This window comes from Podarcis filfolensis, assembly GCF_964270895.1.
Source record: "Podarcis filfolensis genome assembly, chromosome: 6".
Lineage (NCBI taxonomy): Eukaryota > Metazoa > Chordata > Lepidosauria > Squamata > Lacertidae > Podarcis > Podarcis filfolensis.
The window spans coordinates 26,048,622-26,063,571 of NC_139609.1; the positions used below are offsets into that span (position 1 = coordinate 26,048,622).

The 14,950-nt window shown below is 40.5% G+C and overlaps 1 protein-coding gene across 6 annotated transcripts in view; it reads right to left on the reverse strand.

Moving 5' to 3' along the window:
• The window catches only part of DPYD (dihydropyrimidine dehydrogenase), a 512,239-nt gene that overhangs the window by 243,152 nt on the left and 254,137 nt on the right, over nucleotides 1-14,950 (reverse strand). For 5 of the 6 annotated variants that reach the window (XM_083620602.1, XM_083620600.1, XM_083620601.1 and 2 more), the window contains one exon: nucleotides 8,442-8,652. The exons of the other annotated variant lie outside the window; for it this stretch is intronic. In XM_083620602.1, coding sequence (XP_083476728.1) covers nucleotides 8,442-8,652 — 211 coding nt within the window. The remainder of the gene's footprint in view (nucleotides 1-8,441; nucleotides 8,653-14,950) is intronic. 6 annotated transcript variants of the gene reach the window in all.

Genomic DNA, 14,950 nt, shown 5'->3' on the forward strand with positions numbered 1-14,950 from the left:
GGAAGAGTTAAGCCTCTTCAATCTTTACAAGTGGCTAGATTCTTCAGCCTCAGAGATGCTATGGCAAATAAAGTCTATTTGGGTCATGGTCACCACTGTGACTGAAAACACCAAGAGGAGAATCTGTGGGGTGGCAGTGGGTGGGGGAAAGCAAAGCAAATTGGATTTAGACCCTCACACAGGCACTATCTCAAAATGCACGGGAAGGAAGTAATAATTAAGTCCAATATCTCATTTTTTGATACAGTCAACAAAACACTATTATGACAAATTAATATGACTACCACATAGGGGCTGCGAATACTGATAATGCCAAGCACGAAATGTTTTGAAACCCTGAATGCTAAGATAAAGCACTGATGGCTTAGACAAAAATACCAGGAAAAGAAACTGTTTTGCATGTTTCAGCAGCTAATTTTAAAACTGGAAATACTGTGTCACTTTCAGGATCAGAAGTGATTAGTCTCCTTTAAAGTCCCACCACTTGCAGAAAACTAAACTGAACAGAAGCAAACAAAGCATGCATTTGGTTAAGTCTGCTAAAATAATTTACAAAGTCCCAAGACTAGATTTATTTTCTCCAGGTATCTGACTTCCAAGCAGCTGAGTTGGTTTAATATTTCTACGGATAAAATAAAGAGGACCTAACATTCCAGGCTATATTTCTCGAAACCTTAATAGGCACTTCCTAGTTGTTGGAGAACGGTAGTTTCGCAACTATAGTAAACAGGAAAAAATTGGCTACTTAGACTATGCTTAGGATGGTTAGGATGCTGGACTTGGGTTCAAATCCTCTCACAGCCCTGAAGCTCATTGGGTGTCCTTGGGCAGTCACAGCCTAACAGGGTTGTTGTGATCATAAAACGGGGAGGGAAAGTTGAACCATGAGCATTACTACCTTGAGCTCTTTGGAGAAGAAGTTAGGATATAAATGCAATAAATATTGACCACTACTCTGAATCCAGACACTTGATGTTCCTGTGTGGTTCATCTCGCACAGTCTCACCCCTCCCAGGTTACTGTGGTATTAGTGGGGAATGGAGAAAAGTAGCTCTGGTACCACTATCAGGAAACAGGACCCTGTTTTCACTATCAAGAAACATTTTATTCCACTGCAGGGACAACTTATATTCTTCCAGCAGCACTTGAAAGGCTGCCGGTACTGCGAGTGAAACAATAGCTAAGCAATCTGAACAGATCATTCAAACTGGATGACAGCATGCCAAAGTTACCAAAAGATAGCAGCACAAATGCAGAAACCAAAATAATTTTGTAGACTACAATATAGTTCAAGCTGCTGCGTTCATTGAGCAAATAGACACAAATAGGAAAGCATCAAGCAATTATACACCACTTGACGTGGGGGGGGGGGACGACTACGAGTAATATTAAGATATATTGAAAAGCTGGAAAATATTTTAATTAGCAAAACAAATCAAATGGAAAAGATTCCTCAAATAAAGCTTTAAAAGTGACACAGTGTGTGCTTGACTGCCATTACTAATTAGGTATCCATGTAATGTGTGTTCAATTTGGGCTTATTTAAATAGCAGAAATGCTCATTAGCTGCAGTATTTCTGTGAAGCCTCAGTAAACAGTTTAATGGTATTTTATGTTTAACCAATTTCATAAGTTCCTGTAATTTTGGCGTTTGCAGCTCATTAATGTTATTTTTGATATACATCTTGCAGACTTCTTTCACCGAAAACTGCCGGTATTCCCTTGACTGCACTTGGGATATATAGTGACTTCTGCTTAAACCAGAAACGTAAAGAAAGGAGAAGATGGCAATAACTTTATGATAGAGCCAGTTTGGCTCTTGTGTTGTTAAGGCAAAAAAAAACACACACAAAAAAACACCCTTAAAAGGTTCAACAGAAAGTGACACAGGAGAACATTGCTTTGGAGCCTAAATTGACTGGCTTTCTTAGGGAACTGAAGCAGATAGAAAAGCATATTTCTGAGCTCTTCCTGTAATGTACAGTTTGCACCGCCATTTTGATACATCATAAACCAAGTAAGCTAGATTCAGCTAGGTGATTTTAGACCCTGGTAAGGATGAGTGAATAGAACAATTTCCGTATCTCTCATTATTTTCAAGTCTTACGGTCAGTTCTCCATATTTCCACAGCACCCTTCGCTTCTTCTTTTCTAAGCTCTCACGAAAATTTATCAGCTTTTTAGTGCACCAGCACAGAGTGATGATATAGGTGGCCTGCTAAGGATGTGGGCCTTCCTCCATTTTCTTTGGGACTTCCTCACCCCCAGACAATCAATCTCAGGCACAACCTGGTCTCTGCTGCTCTTGGAGCCAATGAGATGCCTCTTGTGGCACATTAAGGATGTACAAACTCTTTCCTCGGCTAAACTGATACATTTCTCTAGCCCTATTGAAATTATTTTGTCTTCTCTCAAAACGTCAGGCATTTCTCCTGAGAAAAACCCTCAAGTGGAACGTACTGTACTTCAAATTTTACCTCGTGTCTTACTGGGACAGCAACTTTAGAAGAACATGGATATTTATTGCTTCAATTTTATTTAAAACAGGCAGGAGGTGGTAGTGGAGGAAATTTCCATATTCCTCTACCTAAAGAGCTTGTATGCATCATTAACATTCCTTTAATTCTAAAACTGAGAACAAAGCAGCCAGGGTCCACTCATTTCCAGTGCTATTTTTCTAGAAAAAGAGGTGCCGGAACTCACCTTGAACACCTCCCTTGTTCTCTTAAAAAAGAAAGCACATTATTTTATTATTCAAGAGATGAACATGATTTTTTTCAGCCAGAGATTACCAGAACTCAGTTATGGCACCTCTCAATGGCACCCACCTGAGAGGTGCCAGAACTGAGTTCTGGTGAGCTCTGGCTGAAAGAAAAAATCCTGATCATCTCTTGATTAATAAAATAACTTGCTTTCTTTTTAAAAAAAATATGGGAGGGGAAATAGCTATAGGCCTCTACCTAGAAAACTTGTGTGCATTATTTTTTTCTTTATTTCTAAAATTGTGACTGCAATAGTCAAGGTCCACCATTCATCCAATATATATTCCTGCTTATTTAGGTATGACATAGTTCTCTTAAGGTGTGTACTTCTGCATTCTAAAAAAACATTATATACATATGTACATATCTATATTCCTCTCTATTCTGTTCTTTACAGCAGCTAATGTGGAAATAAAACACATTATTCCGGGCTCAGGTCTGCTGCCAAACTTAAGATTATCAATGGCCTCTTAGTAAGAGCATATGTGATATCAACTCCTAGTGAAACCTGGCAAATAATGATAAGCAGAAACTCTGAGCATAGCTATTCACAAGGGAGGAAAGCCTATTCTTGTGCAGGTATTGGGGAAATGGGAAATAATAATAATTACAGAAAGATCACGTTGTGCTTCACAGCAACTGTCTGAGGCAACACGAAGCGGTGCTTAAAATAGCCTCCTAAAGTAACTCGGCTTTTTGTCCCCTGTAAAAATAATCCCATTGAAAATTATGCACTTTCTGTGTTATTTGTAATGGGTGTGCCACGTGAACAAGGCTTTTTTCATGTGATCATGCTTTTACCTCTCATCACTGAGTTGTTTCAAAGGCATGTTAGCAATGCACATATGCGGCAACATATAATAGTGACAATAAACTTTGTGAATTGTGCTGGTATAGCGGAATGTTTCCCTTCTGGAAAGGCAGCCTTGTTACAGGATGCCTCTTCAGCAAGGCTATAATGACTTTAATAGTGACGTTTAGCTTATTTTTTTTTAGTTGTTGCTTTGTTAATAGTGCCTCATAGATTGCAATTGCTTCTCTCCTGATTTGTTAATGATTCTATATGGCTTATGCCGTATTTGTGATGTTCTATTATGTCCTATCCTGTTTTTGTTATTTATTGTTTGTAAGCCGCAGTGTTTCCCAAACTTGGGTCTCCAGCTGTTTTTGGACTACAGCTCCCATCATCCCTAGCTACCAAGATGAGTGGTCAGGGATGATGGGAACTGTAGTCTGAAAAAAACAGCATGAGACCCAAGTTTAGGAAACACTGATAATAATTTTTTTTATTATTTGTACCCTGGCCATCTGGCTGAGTTGCTCCAACCATTCTGGGCGGCTTCCGGCATATATCCAAAAACATAATAAAACATTAAACGTTAAAATGGATGAAAAGCAGCATAGAAATATAATCAATCAATCAGTGGCAAACGTTTTCAACAGTGGGGAGTGGCTTCCACATAGTGGCAGGGCATAGGCTATACATGGAAAAGGTCCCAGGGTTCATCTGTGTGGCATCTTCATGAAGGGGTGGGAAATATGCTTCCCTGCAACCCTGGAGAGAGCTGTTGCCAGTCAGTGTGGACAATATTGAGATGGACCAATGGACTGACAGCATTATGAGTGTGCATTTCTTGGTACAGAAAGTATTGATTTGATATGTAAAGATCTTTCCTATTCTAATTAATTCAAGAGGGTTTGGGAAGTGTCTCTGTGTGATACAAGCTGGAGGTTTCAAGTTGACAAGTAAGTTTCTATTCTGCCTAGAAACAAGCAGAGGTTGCTGATATTTGGGATATTCAGAGAAGCTGCACAACTGGTTTAAACTGGTTCTGTTATCTCTTTCACCCAAGGTCATTCTGACTATAATAATAGGCCAGAAGGAGCCTGAGTTTCACTTTCTCTCTCTCTCTCTCTTTCCTTCTGGTGTGGTGTTCTGTACATAGTATGCTTAGTATTAATGTTTTAGTCGTATTGCAAGTTCTTTTAAGTTTAAGTCAGGCATCCCCACACTCGGCCCTTCAGATGTTTTGGGACTACAACTCCCATCATCCCTAGCTAACAGAACCAGTGGCAGGGATGATGGCAGTTGCAGTCCCAAAACATCTGGAGGGCCGAGTTTCGGGATGCCTGGTTTAAGTCTGCTGCAACTGGATTTCTTACGGACTGTCTTAATCCTGAATGTATTGAATTTGTGACCATTATGCTCATTTGCCTTCAGTAGCAGTAAAGCTCTGCTGGATGAAACACAATTGCCTCTGGTCTATTTCTGGGGAATCCTAAAATGTGTCTTAAGTTTATTTATTTTTTACTCTGCTAACAATATGTTGGAATCTATCTCTGGATCAATATTGAGCAGAATTCATGACAAGCATAAGACAGCTTCCTGCACTGTATAAATGGCAACGCTGACTATAGCCAAGAACAGCCCTTTCAGGAGAAAATGGAGTCCCTGTGGCAACAACAGGAAATTGAAGTGCAGAGAACAAAGGAGGACAACTTTTTGCAGCCGAGAAACAAATATGGGGAAGGGTGGCAGACTATTTGTACTGCGAGTTTTATTGCGGCTCTTTTGCCTTTTTTTCTTTTTCTCCAAAGCAACCTTAAATAATTCATTCCTTAAAAGCTACTAACAAATAAATATTTATCATCACCCTCATCATCTACCACAAATACATTCCTTGTGGAGGCTGCGGAGACCAGGCTGAAAAGAGACCTAGCGCAGGGAAACAACAAAACATAATCATGTTTCACAACTATGAGGGGCAAATAGTTTTCGGAGTGCCCTTTTGAAAAGGTTGGGGGCACAGGGGGAATTTTTCTCAGGATTCCCCCTGTCTCAGGTGTTAATATCCCCCAGAAACATAAATGTCTCTAGTTATTTCTAAATCACACGAAATAATCACAGTAAGTCATCTTAAGATAAATTCTTGTCATTATATTTTAAATTTAACCTTGGATATATCCAAGAGCTGAAATTTACTATAAATCTTCCAGCCACACTGGGACTGAAGCAAGGGTGGCTAATCTATAGCCTGTAGACCATCTATAGGTCCTCCAGGTGATTTATGATGCTCCTGCAAGCCTCCAATAATTTGGCAGCCATGTAGGCAATATTTAAATACACAGAGAGAATGAAAGATCAGATATAGATAAATATATTGATTTAGACACTGGGCAGGAGGTGGTGGGATGAATGTCTGCTGAATGTATGGGTGTGACTGTGGATGTGTGAGAGATCGTGACATGCCAATATGTGGCCCTTGGAATCATGGCCAACCCTCAATGTGGCCTTCAAGCTGAAAAAGTTGGTACTTCCCTCGACCAAAGTTAGAAATCTCACCCCGAATGCTTCCAATAATGAAAACTTCAAGATTCTCTGCCACATCTGAAGTACAGAAGAACATCCTATGCCAAATGACTAATACTGTACACTGGGAATGGATGAAGATGAAGTACAGCCCAGTACCCTCTAGTGGCCATGCCCTGGGCATAGAGCAGCCTTTCCCAACCTTGGGTCCCCAGATGTTGTTGCACTACAACTCCCATCATCCCTGGCTAGCAGGGGTTATAGTCCAATGACATCAAAGGACCCAAGGCTGGCATAGAGGCCTCAAAATTTGGGGGTACCAAGTAGCAGGGATTCAGGGACCCTAGTTTTCTTTTGATGGAACATCACAAGGCTCAGTTCTGCTCAGAAGACCATAATCCTGTTGACCACTCTGATACCACCATTGTCTCTTCTCCTCCAATCTACATTTCTCTATTGATTAATGCTTGTCAAAAAATCAACATGACCCTCCGCAACAACTAGCCATCATATATATATATATATGTATATATATATATATAGATGAGAGAGAAAATTGGGATTTAATCGGGTTGTTGGATAACATTAGTTGCTGAGTTCACCACAGGACTACAGTAAAAGAGGATAAGCAGACTAAGACCACTAAACTGATTGATATTACAGCTGGACGAGACTATAGACACTACTGGCGTCATTTGGCAAATCTATATTCAGCTTCTTATTTAATAGGTCAGCTTTTCAAATATGTTCTCATAAGATCCAATTAAAGTTAACTTCAGCAATGAGGACTTCATTAGTGATTCAACGGTTGCTCGTTTCTTTTCTCTTCGGGGCATAAGCAACCGATAAATCAAATTCCCTATAAAAAGTTTTGGCAGGGTGGGGTTGGGGATGATAGAAAAGCGTAAGAAGTATCAGAAGAGCCCAAGTAAATGACACCAAAGGCTCATCTAGCCCAGCACTAAGGGCGTACATTACCTTTTTCCAATGAACAAAGAACTGGATTAAATTAGGCCCATTCAGTTCAATGTTCATGCATACGAAGAATACACAGAGGAACAAATTGGTACACATGGATCACCCCCATTCACAGAATCACAGAATCATTGATGTCCATTCATGTGCGAGTAGGGAGGAAATGGGTGATGGTGATAGCAGACCTCTCCTCTCTGGGTGTTCCTGCCAGCTGCCATTTTTATATGTCCAAACAGGTTTACACGCCTTCATGAATAACTTTACTTCAATGCAAGTTTTCCCATTCCATCTCTTGGTTAAAGTGCCCAATCTCGACATCTCCCTTGCCGGATCAATGTATCCGCCAAAGGGTTGCTCACAGCAGTCCTATAATAGCTAAGAGACTTACTGCAGTTGCAACAAAATTCTAAGCAACACTTACTTTCACGAAGGGGCAATGGCCATGCAAAACAAAGATGGAGCCTTCATCCTCAAAGAACACACTTCCCCCGTGTTTGGGTGCATCTTCCACAGTGTGGTTCCTTTTCCCTGCCTCAAGGGTTCTAGATCGCACAGGGAACCTACATGACTAGAAAAGCTTCCCCACAAGCCCTTTGCATGAGCAATGACTGAATAAGGCTATAATGTATATAGATTGGCATGCATTCTAAAGCAGCATGATGAGATGGGCATAGGCATTCACTTTTAAAATGGAAAAGGGCAGCAGTGGCTTAGGCATAGGGCACCTGCTTTGCATGCAGAAGGTCACAGGTTCAAACCCTGGCATCTCTAGTTAGAGCTTCTGCCAGCCAATGTAAGCCAGGGTTTCCCAAACTTGGGTATCCAGCTGTTTTGGACTACAGTTCCCATCATCGCTGACCACTGGTCCTGCTAGCTAGGGATGATGGGAGCTAGAGATGGGAGCTGGAGACCCAAGTTTGATGTAGAGCATTCTGAGCTATATGGAAGAATGGCGTAACTCAGCATAAGGCCCCTTCCTATACACAATTAAAAATTGACCTCCCTAACTTGTTCCTTCCTACCTAAGTTTCCTGCAGAGTTGTTAGGGAACAGAAAAGAGATTTAGTGATCTACGTTTTCTACAGAGGAGCACGAATGCAAGTTACGAAAGGAACAAATAAGAAAACGAATGTGCTCTTTTTAAAGAATGAAACTGAGGCAGGGAACAATATTTCAAATCAAATTTCACCCTCCATTCTATTGTAGCCATTTGAAATGTGCACATTCCAGTCATCAAAGCGTTTGTTCTTAGGAATTTAGTACATCCTGGGAGAAAACCCAACCAAAAGTAAGTCCCACTGATTTCAATGTGACAATTATGCATATACTTGAATCAGTGGGATTTAAATGTGCATAACTGCGGCTGGATCATGCCCCTTGTAACTGAGAAATACCTTTAGGGTCACTTAGGACTGAACCAAAGGCACTGATCACCACATCGGCTTTCAGGCGGACAATCTGATCCTGGTCCTCATTCCACTTTCCGTCTTCATCTTGCTCTGTCCGAACAAATTCCATAGCAACAATCTTCCCTCCTTTCACTACAACCTTCCGAGGGGAAAGGAAGGGGAGAAATTCACATTTTTCTTCTTTTGCAAGATCTACCTGGAAGGGGGAAAATAACATAGTTGCTATTGATTTTTTTTAAAGGTGAATTTGTATGTTGAAAGCTATCTTGAGAGAGTCTGACCCTAAAAGAAAAGTCTACAAATATTCTATATAAATAGATAACGCTTGTGTTACTTTCTAACCCTGCAATCCTATTGCAGGCCTCCCAGGAGTGCTGAGTATTTGAATCTCCCTCTTTGAGGATAGAGAGAAAGGTCTACCATCAGAGGTAGAAATCTGGTATCTCAAGCCTCTCCACGAGGCTGTGGAAAGATCCACAGCCAGTTATTGTGATACTGAAGATGGCACAGGAGAGATATGCCAGGGGGGTTCCGGGAGGGTCTGTAGGTCCACAGGATTTACAACCCTCTCTATCCCAACCCTCTCTTCCAAAAGAGGGAATAAACTACAGCGTTGGCATAGCCTATTTCCTTTCCATTGTTTCCAAGGGGGGAGGAATCTTAAATGAAACATAAACTGGCAAAGTAAAACAGGAACGCAATAAAACCACTCCATCTTCACTTTCCGCTCTGCTGAGCTGGTGGGACATTGGAATAGAGTGAGTCATCCACCTCCAGCTCTCCTCCTCTTTGGCCCCCTTGGATTGCAGTCTACACACTGGGCTGCAATCTATTATTGTGGCTCGTTCTGTAGATTCCAGTGTCAGCAGGTTGAGATATGCATCCGAACAGGACAATGGTAATATTCTCAATACACATCAACCTCTCTCCCCCCAATCAGAAGATCAAACTGTCTTTTTAACCATCTTTTCTACCACCCACTACTTCTGGAATTGCATTACTTTTAATTAGCAGCATCTGTTAGGAGACCTCTTGGATTTGAAGTCAGAAATGGAATCGGCTTCATCTTTGTGAAAGGCTCTTACAGTAGGCTTCATTATCATTCCAATATGAGAGGAGACCACACAATCTGTTCTGGGAATAGCAGTTAGACCTACACACATTCCGTTGTCAGCTACTTGCTGTGGTGCCCAATTATCAAATCCACAAATGTTTTAAATGAATTAAAATGTGTAAGGCAAGGCTGTCGTTGTAAAATATTCCTCAAGTCTGGGATTCATCCAGTCTCTTTTTGCATTTAAATTATCATTTATGATTATTTTTATTTCCATTCATTTGACACATACTGAATCTACACAAAGCAACATCTTCCATGACCAATAGTCACAATTCTTTCTACTCCCATTGGTCAGATGTCTTTTCTTAAATGTCAATGATTTCAGCTGAAGAATGAATTCAAAGCAGCAAAGCCCAATTTAGTGAGAGCAGCAAACCTGCACTCTCTGTTTTCCCCCAAGCTCCTTTCTCCCAAAATTCTACTATTGCTATGTGCACCACTCCTCATTAAAGTGCAAGAAGGAAACAAACACGTGAAGGTTTAGTACAGGTATGGGGAGCCTGTGGCTTTCTGGGTGTTGCTGAACTACAACTCCCATCAGCCCCAGCAAGCCTGGCCAACAGCCACAGATGATGAGAGATGTAGTTCAGCAGCATCTGGAGGGCCCAAGGTTCCCAACACTTGGTTTAGTAAACCAGAAATGGGTGCCTCCGCAGATATACACACTACCTCCACATATCTGCAAGAAACATGGCAGATGGAATCACTGGCAGATAGCAGTCTATTGCACACACACACACACAGGACTTCAGAACTTAGAAAAAGAGAAGATGGATGGCATATCAGGCAATACTGACAGTATGCATTAATACTGTTACTTGTTTTGATTATTTTTATTATGTATTTTGGGATGCGGGTGGCGCTGTGGCTTAAACCACAGAGCCTAGGATTTGCCGAAGAGAAGGTCGGCGGTTCGAATCCCCGCGACGGGGTGAGCTCCCATTGCTCGGTCCCTGCTCCTGCCCACCCAGCAGTTCAAAAGCACGTCGAAGTGCAAGTAGATAAATAGGGACCGCTCCAGCGGGAAGGTAAACAGCGCTTCCGTGTGCTGCGCTGGTTTCGCCAGAAATGGCTTAGTCATGCTGGCCACATGACCCGGAAGCTGTCTGCAGACAAACGCCGGCTCCCTCGGCCTATAGAGCGAGATGAGCGCGCAACCCCAGAGTCGGTCACAACTGGACCTAATGGTCAGGGGTCCCTTTACCTTTATTATGTATTTTATTATGTATTTTGTGCTTTGTATATTGTCTAGGTGTTGTGAACCACCCAGAGACCTACAGGTATAGGGCAGTATACAAATTTAATCAATCAATCAATCATCAACATCATGCCTCTTTCTCTCTGTTAATCTACAAAAATGGGAGGTTGCGACTGTGAGGCCACAGCAAAAGGACAACAGTAGAGCAGCTACAGTCTGGGTAACAACCATGACAGGACAAGCACCCCTCCCAAATTCCAGCTAGAGATCCCACACAGAGTGAGATCCCACACAGAGAACTTGATCCCAACATGCCTATCCAACAGAGCAGATGTGCATTGTACATTCACAACACAATACCACCAGTACGTAACTATGACCTCATAATAGCTGGTCCTGAAAAAGAGAAGCAGAGGCTACAGACATTTGTAACAATGACAGGACCCTTGAGGATGAGACCTGCCACAGAAACCAGGGCTTGAATTCAAAGGAGTGCTAAGTAACTCCTTGAACAAGTAAAACAAAATCTGCTTGTGCAAGGAGACTTCCTACTCTCCTCTCCCAGTGTGCCACCATATTTCGCTGTGATCGTGGCAGCAAACCACCCAGAGACTGCTGAATATCTTTCCCACTCTCTGCCAGTGCTATTTTTCTAGATGGAAAAAGGTGCCAGAACTCACCATGACCTCCCTCATTCTCTTAGAATGGCAATGATGCTTACCTGAGAGGTGCCAGAACCCACCTGAGAGGTGCTGGAACTAAGTTCCTGTGAGTTTCCCCTGAAAAAAGCCCTGCCCCCTTCTATCACTATGATACTATGTCAAAATGTAGTGCTATTCTGAGACTGGGACGAGTGCTGCCATTGTTACAAAACAGGAGACAGAACTAAAAGGCAAAAGAGGTATGCCAGTTTCACTGCCCTGCTTTTGCCCACCAAAATTTAGACTCCCGGAATGCTTCTGCAAACCTCCTGAAATGTCACCCAAATGACCTCCATTATTTACTTCAGGGGTCAGCAAACTTTTTCAGCAGGGGGCCAGTCCACTGTCCCTTAGACCTTGTGGGGGGCCGGACTATATTTTTTTTGTGGGGGGAATGAACGAATTCCTATGCCCCACAAATAGCCCAGAGATGCATTTTAAATAAAAGCATACATTCTACTCATGTGAAAAAAACCAGGCAGGCCCCACAAATAACTCAGAGATGCATTTCAAATAAAAGGACACATTCTACTCATGTAAAAACACGCTGATTCCCGGACTGTCTGCAGGCCGGATTTAGAAGGCGATTGGGCCAGATTCGGCCCCTGAGCCTTTGCCTACCCATGATTTACTTCTTGCTTCAATAACACCCACCATTTTGAGTGAATCTATTCTTTGTGAATTTAAGAATATAACTTCTAGTCATGCTACCAGATGCTTGACTTGCTAATTTGGTCAAAGATGTTTTCACATTAAGGCAGGAGTTGAAATTATTCCAAAAACTGGGCATCTCTTGAAAGGCTTATGCAAAATGGATATGAAATTTAAAGAAGAGCTTAACTCTTTTTCTCAGAGCCAAACCTTTAGGGTTCATTGTGTTCTATTTGTGTTCACTAAAGTTGATAAGATTACTAACTTTTATGGTTAAAAAAAAAATGTGGCAGGATTAGAAAAGCTGTCCCGGTTTCTGATTTGATCCTGGAATTTTCCTTTTTTCTTAGGGTGTCCCTATTCTCATCAAAGAAATGTTGGAGGGTATGGAGTTCAGCAACCACTGAACCAAGGAGATAATTACCTTTAGAAGACATCTGATGGCAGCCCTGTATAGGAAAGTTCTTTTTTAAATGTTTAATGTTTTATTGTGTTTTTATACATGTTGGGTCAGATGGGTGGGGTGTGTTGTTGTTAATATTGAATATGGCATTTCTATTATCACGGGAGAAATGTTGGAAGGTATGGCATAGTCCATGGTCAAAAGTGATGGTGGCTGTGGTTCAACAATATATAGAAGGCCACTGGTTTTCTACCTCTGTTTTAGGGAGGAAAAAAATCTGCAAACAATATTTACACCTCAGCAAAAAACAACAACAGTTCGTACATAAGAACCAGGGAACTACCATCAGAGTTGTGCTAAGAATAAATTAGTGTATTTATTACATTTGTTCAAAAATAATCTCTCTAAATTATTACTCTCTGACAAAAAAACTCCAGAACATAAATTATGTAGCATGAAAAATTACTCTCTGTTCTAGATGATTCCCCACTAGTCACCTTGTGCAACCGTTAGGTCTACATCTGTCCCTGAAGAGAGGGGGCTATTTCCGCATATATTTTGTAACTGGGGCATATCTGATGTCTCATTAGTGTGAATTATGCAATAATCCGTGGTATGCGGCACATAAATTACAACAAAGCAAGCCCAACACATTGCGATAATTAAAGCTGAAATAAAAAGCTTTCATAATAAAATAAATGATTAAGATGCCAATCAGAAGCTTAATATGTGTGTGGCGTATGCATGCTGGCTACTGAAACTCTGATCTGAGTTCCAAATTAAGTTGTGCCTCAAAACATTGGTAACCTTTTTTTTTTTTTTTTTAAAGCACATGAATTCAACACACAGACTTTCTTTCTGAGGATCTCTCCCACATGTAAATAAAATTCCTGGCCTGCCTCCCATCAAATTGGCAAAAATGTATAGAACAAGCAGTAAAACCTGTTGGAAATGCAAAGAAAAGGATGGCAACTTCTATCACATGTGGTGGTCATGTAATAAAGGAGTTTGGGGAAGCGGTTTATAATGAGTTAAAAAAGATGTTTAAGTATAGTTTTCCCAAAAAGCCGGAAGAATTCTTGCTAGGTTTGGTGGAAGAAGATATTAAGAAGATAGATCAAAGACTATATCTGCATGCAACAACAGCAGCTAGAGTTTTGATAGCTCAAAAGTGGAAGCAACAGGAGATGCCAACGATAGGAGAATGGCAGATAATGTTGGGACTGGCAGAATTGACTGGCAGAATTTGTGACCAGGGAGAAGAATCGGCAGAAGAAGAATGGAAGAAATTTAAAGACTATCTGCAAAAATATTGTAATATTAAGGAGCACTGAGTGATGTTGGATTGAAATTAAGAGGTTATTAGCTGTAATGATACAAAAGAATATGAAAAAAAAATAGTTCTTTTTTGTATATAAGTAAAAGTATAAGTTACAATAATTTAAGAAGATGGATTGAAAATAAGGTTTATAGCTGTAATGCTAGGAGATAAGGATTTGCTGGATGAATAATTTGAACTGGAATACAAGAAGGGGAGGTATGAGGAGGTCAAGGAAATATGTTATTGGAAAATATGACATGAAACTTATGTGTTTTTAATATTTTTCCTTTTTAATCTCTCTTTTTTTCTTCTTTTTTTCTTTTTTTCTCTTTCTTTTTGTTATGTATAAAATGGAAAATCTCAATAAATATCTTTTAAAAAAAAGAGAGAATGGCAGATAATGTTGGTTGAATATGCTGAGATGGCTAAATTGAAACACAGAATTCGCAATCAGGAGGAGACAAAGTACCAAAAAGAATGGAGTAAATTTATGATTTATATAAGTGAGAACTGTACAAATTTGAAAACGTTGGCAGGACTGAAGTAAATCTTATGTCATGATGTAATGTTTAATTAAAGAAACTGTGAATTATAGAATGGAATAGGAAAACTGGTGGAAGGGAAGTCAATGGCTCTATGGAGCATAAAGTAGGACATATGTAACAAAATTTGATGTTTTGTTGGTGGGTGTTGGTTGGTGATCTTAAATTTCAATAAAAATTATTTTTTTTAAAAAAAAATCCTGGCCTGCTCTTCATAGACATCTAAAAGTTGTTCATTTTTATGGTGGCCAGTTGGACAAGGCGTGTAAATATCACACACAGTTTGGAGTGGCTCTACATGTACATTTCCTCTATCAGAAGGTCAATATTTAGAGTCATGTCACAAAGGTGAACTGGCTCATGAAAACAGCCACATGTGAACTGGAGTGATGGGCCAATGAAACTCAAGCAGACCTTGCTTTGGGGACTTGCCAACCTGGGTGAATTCATTGCTGGGAGGCTCTCATCACCTCAGATACATGGATTTCCTCTGCAAAGTATTTTTTTTTTAAAAAAAACAACATTCCCACTTTGTGGTAAGTAATCATTTGAATGCCACCT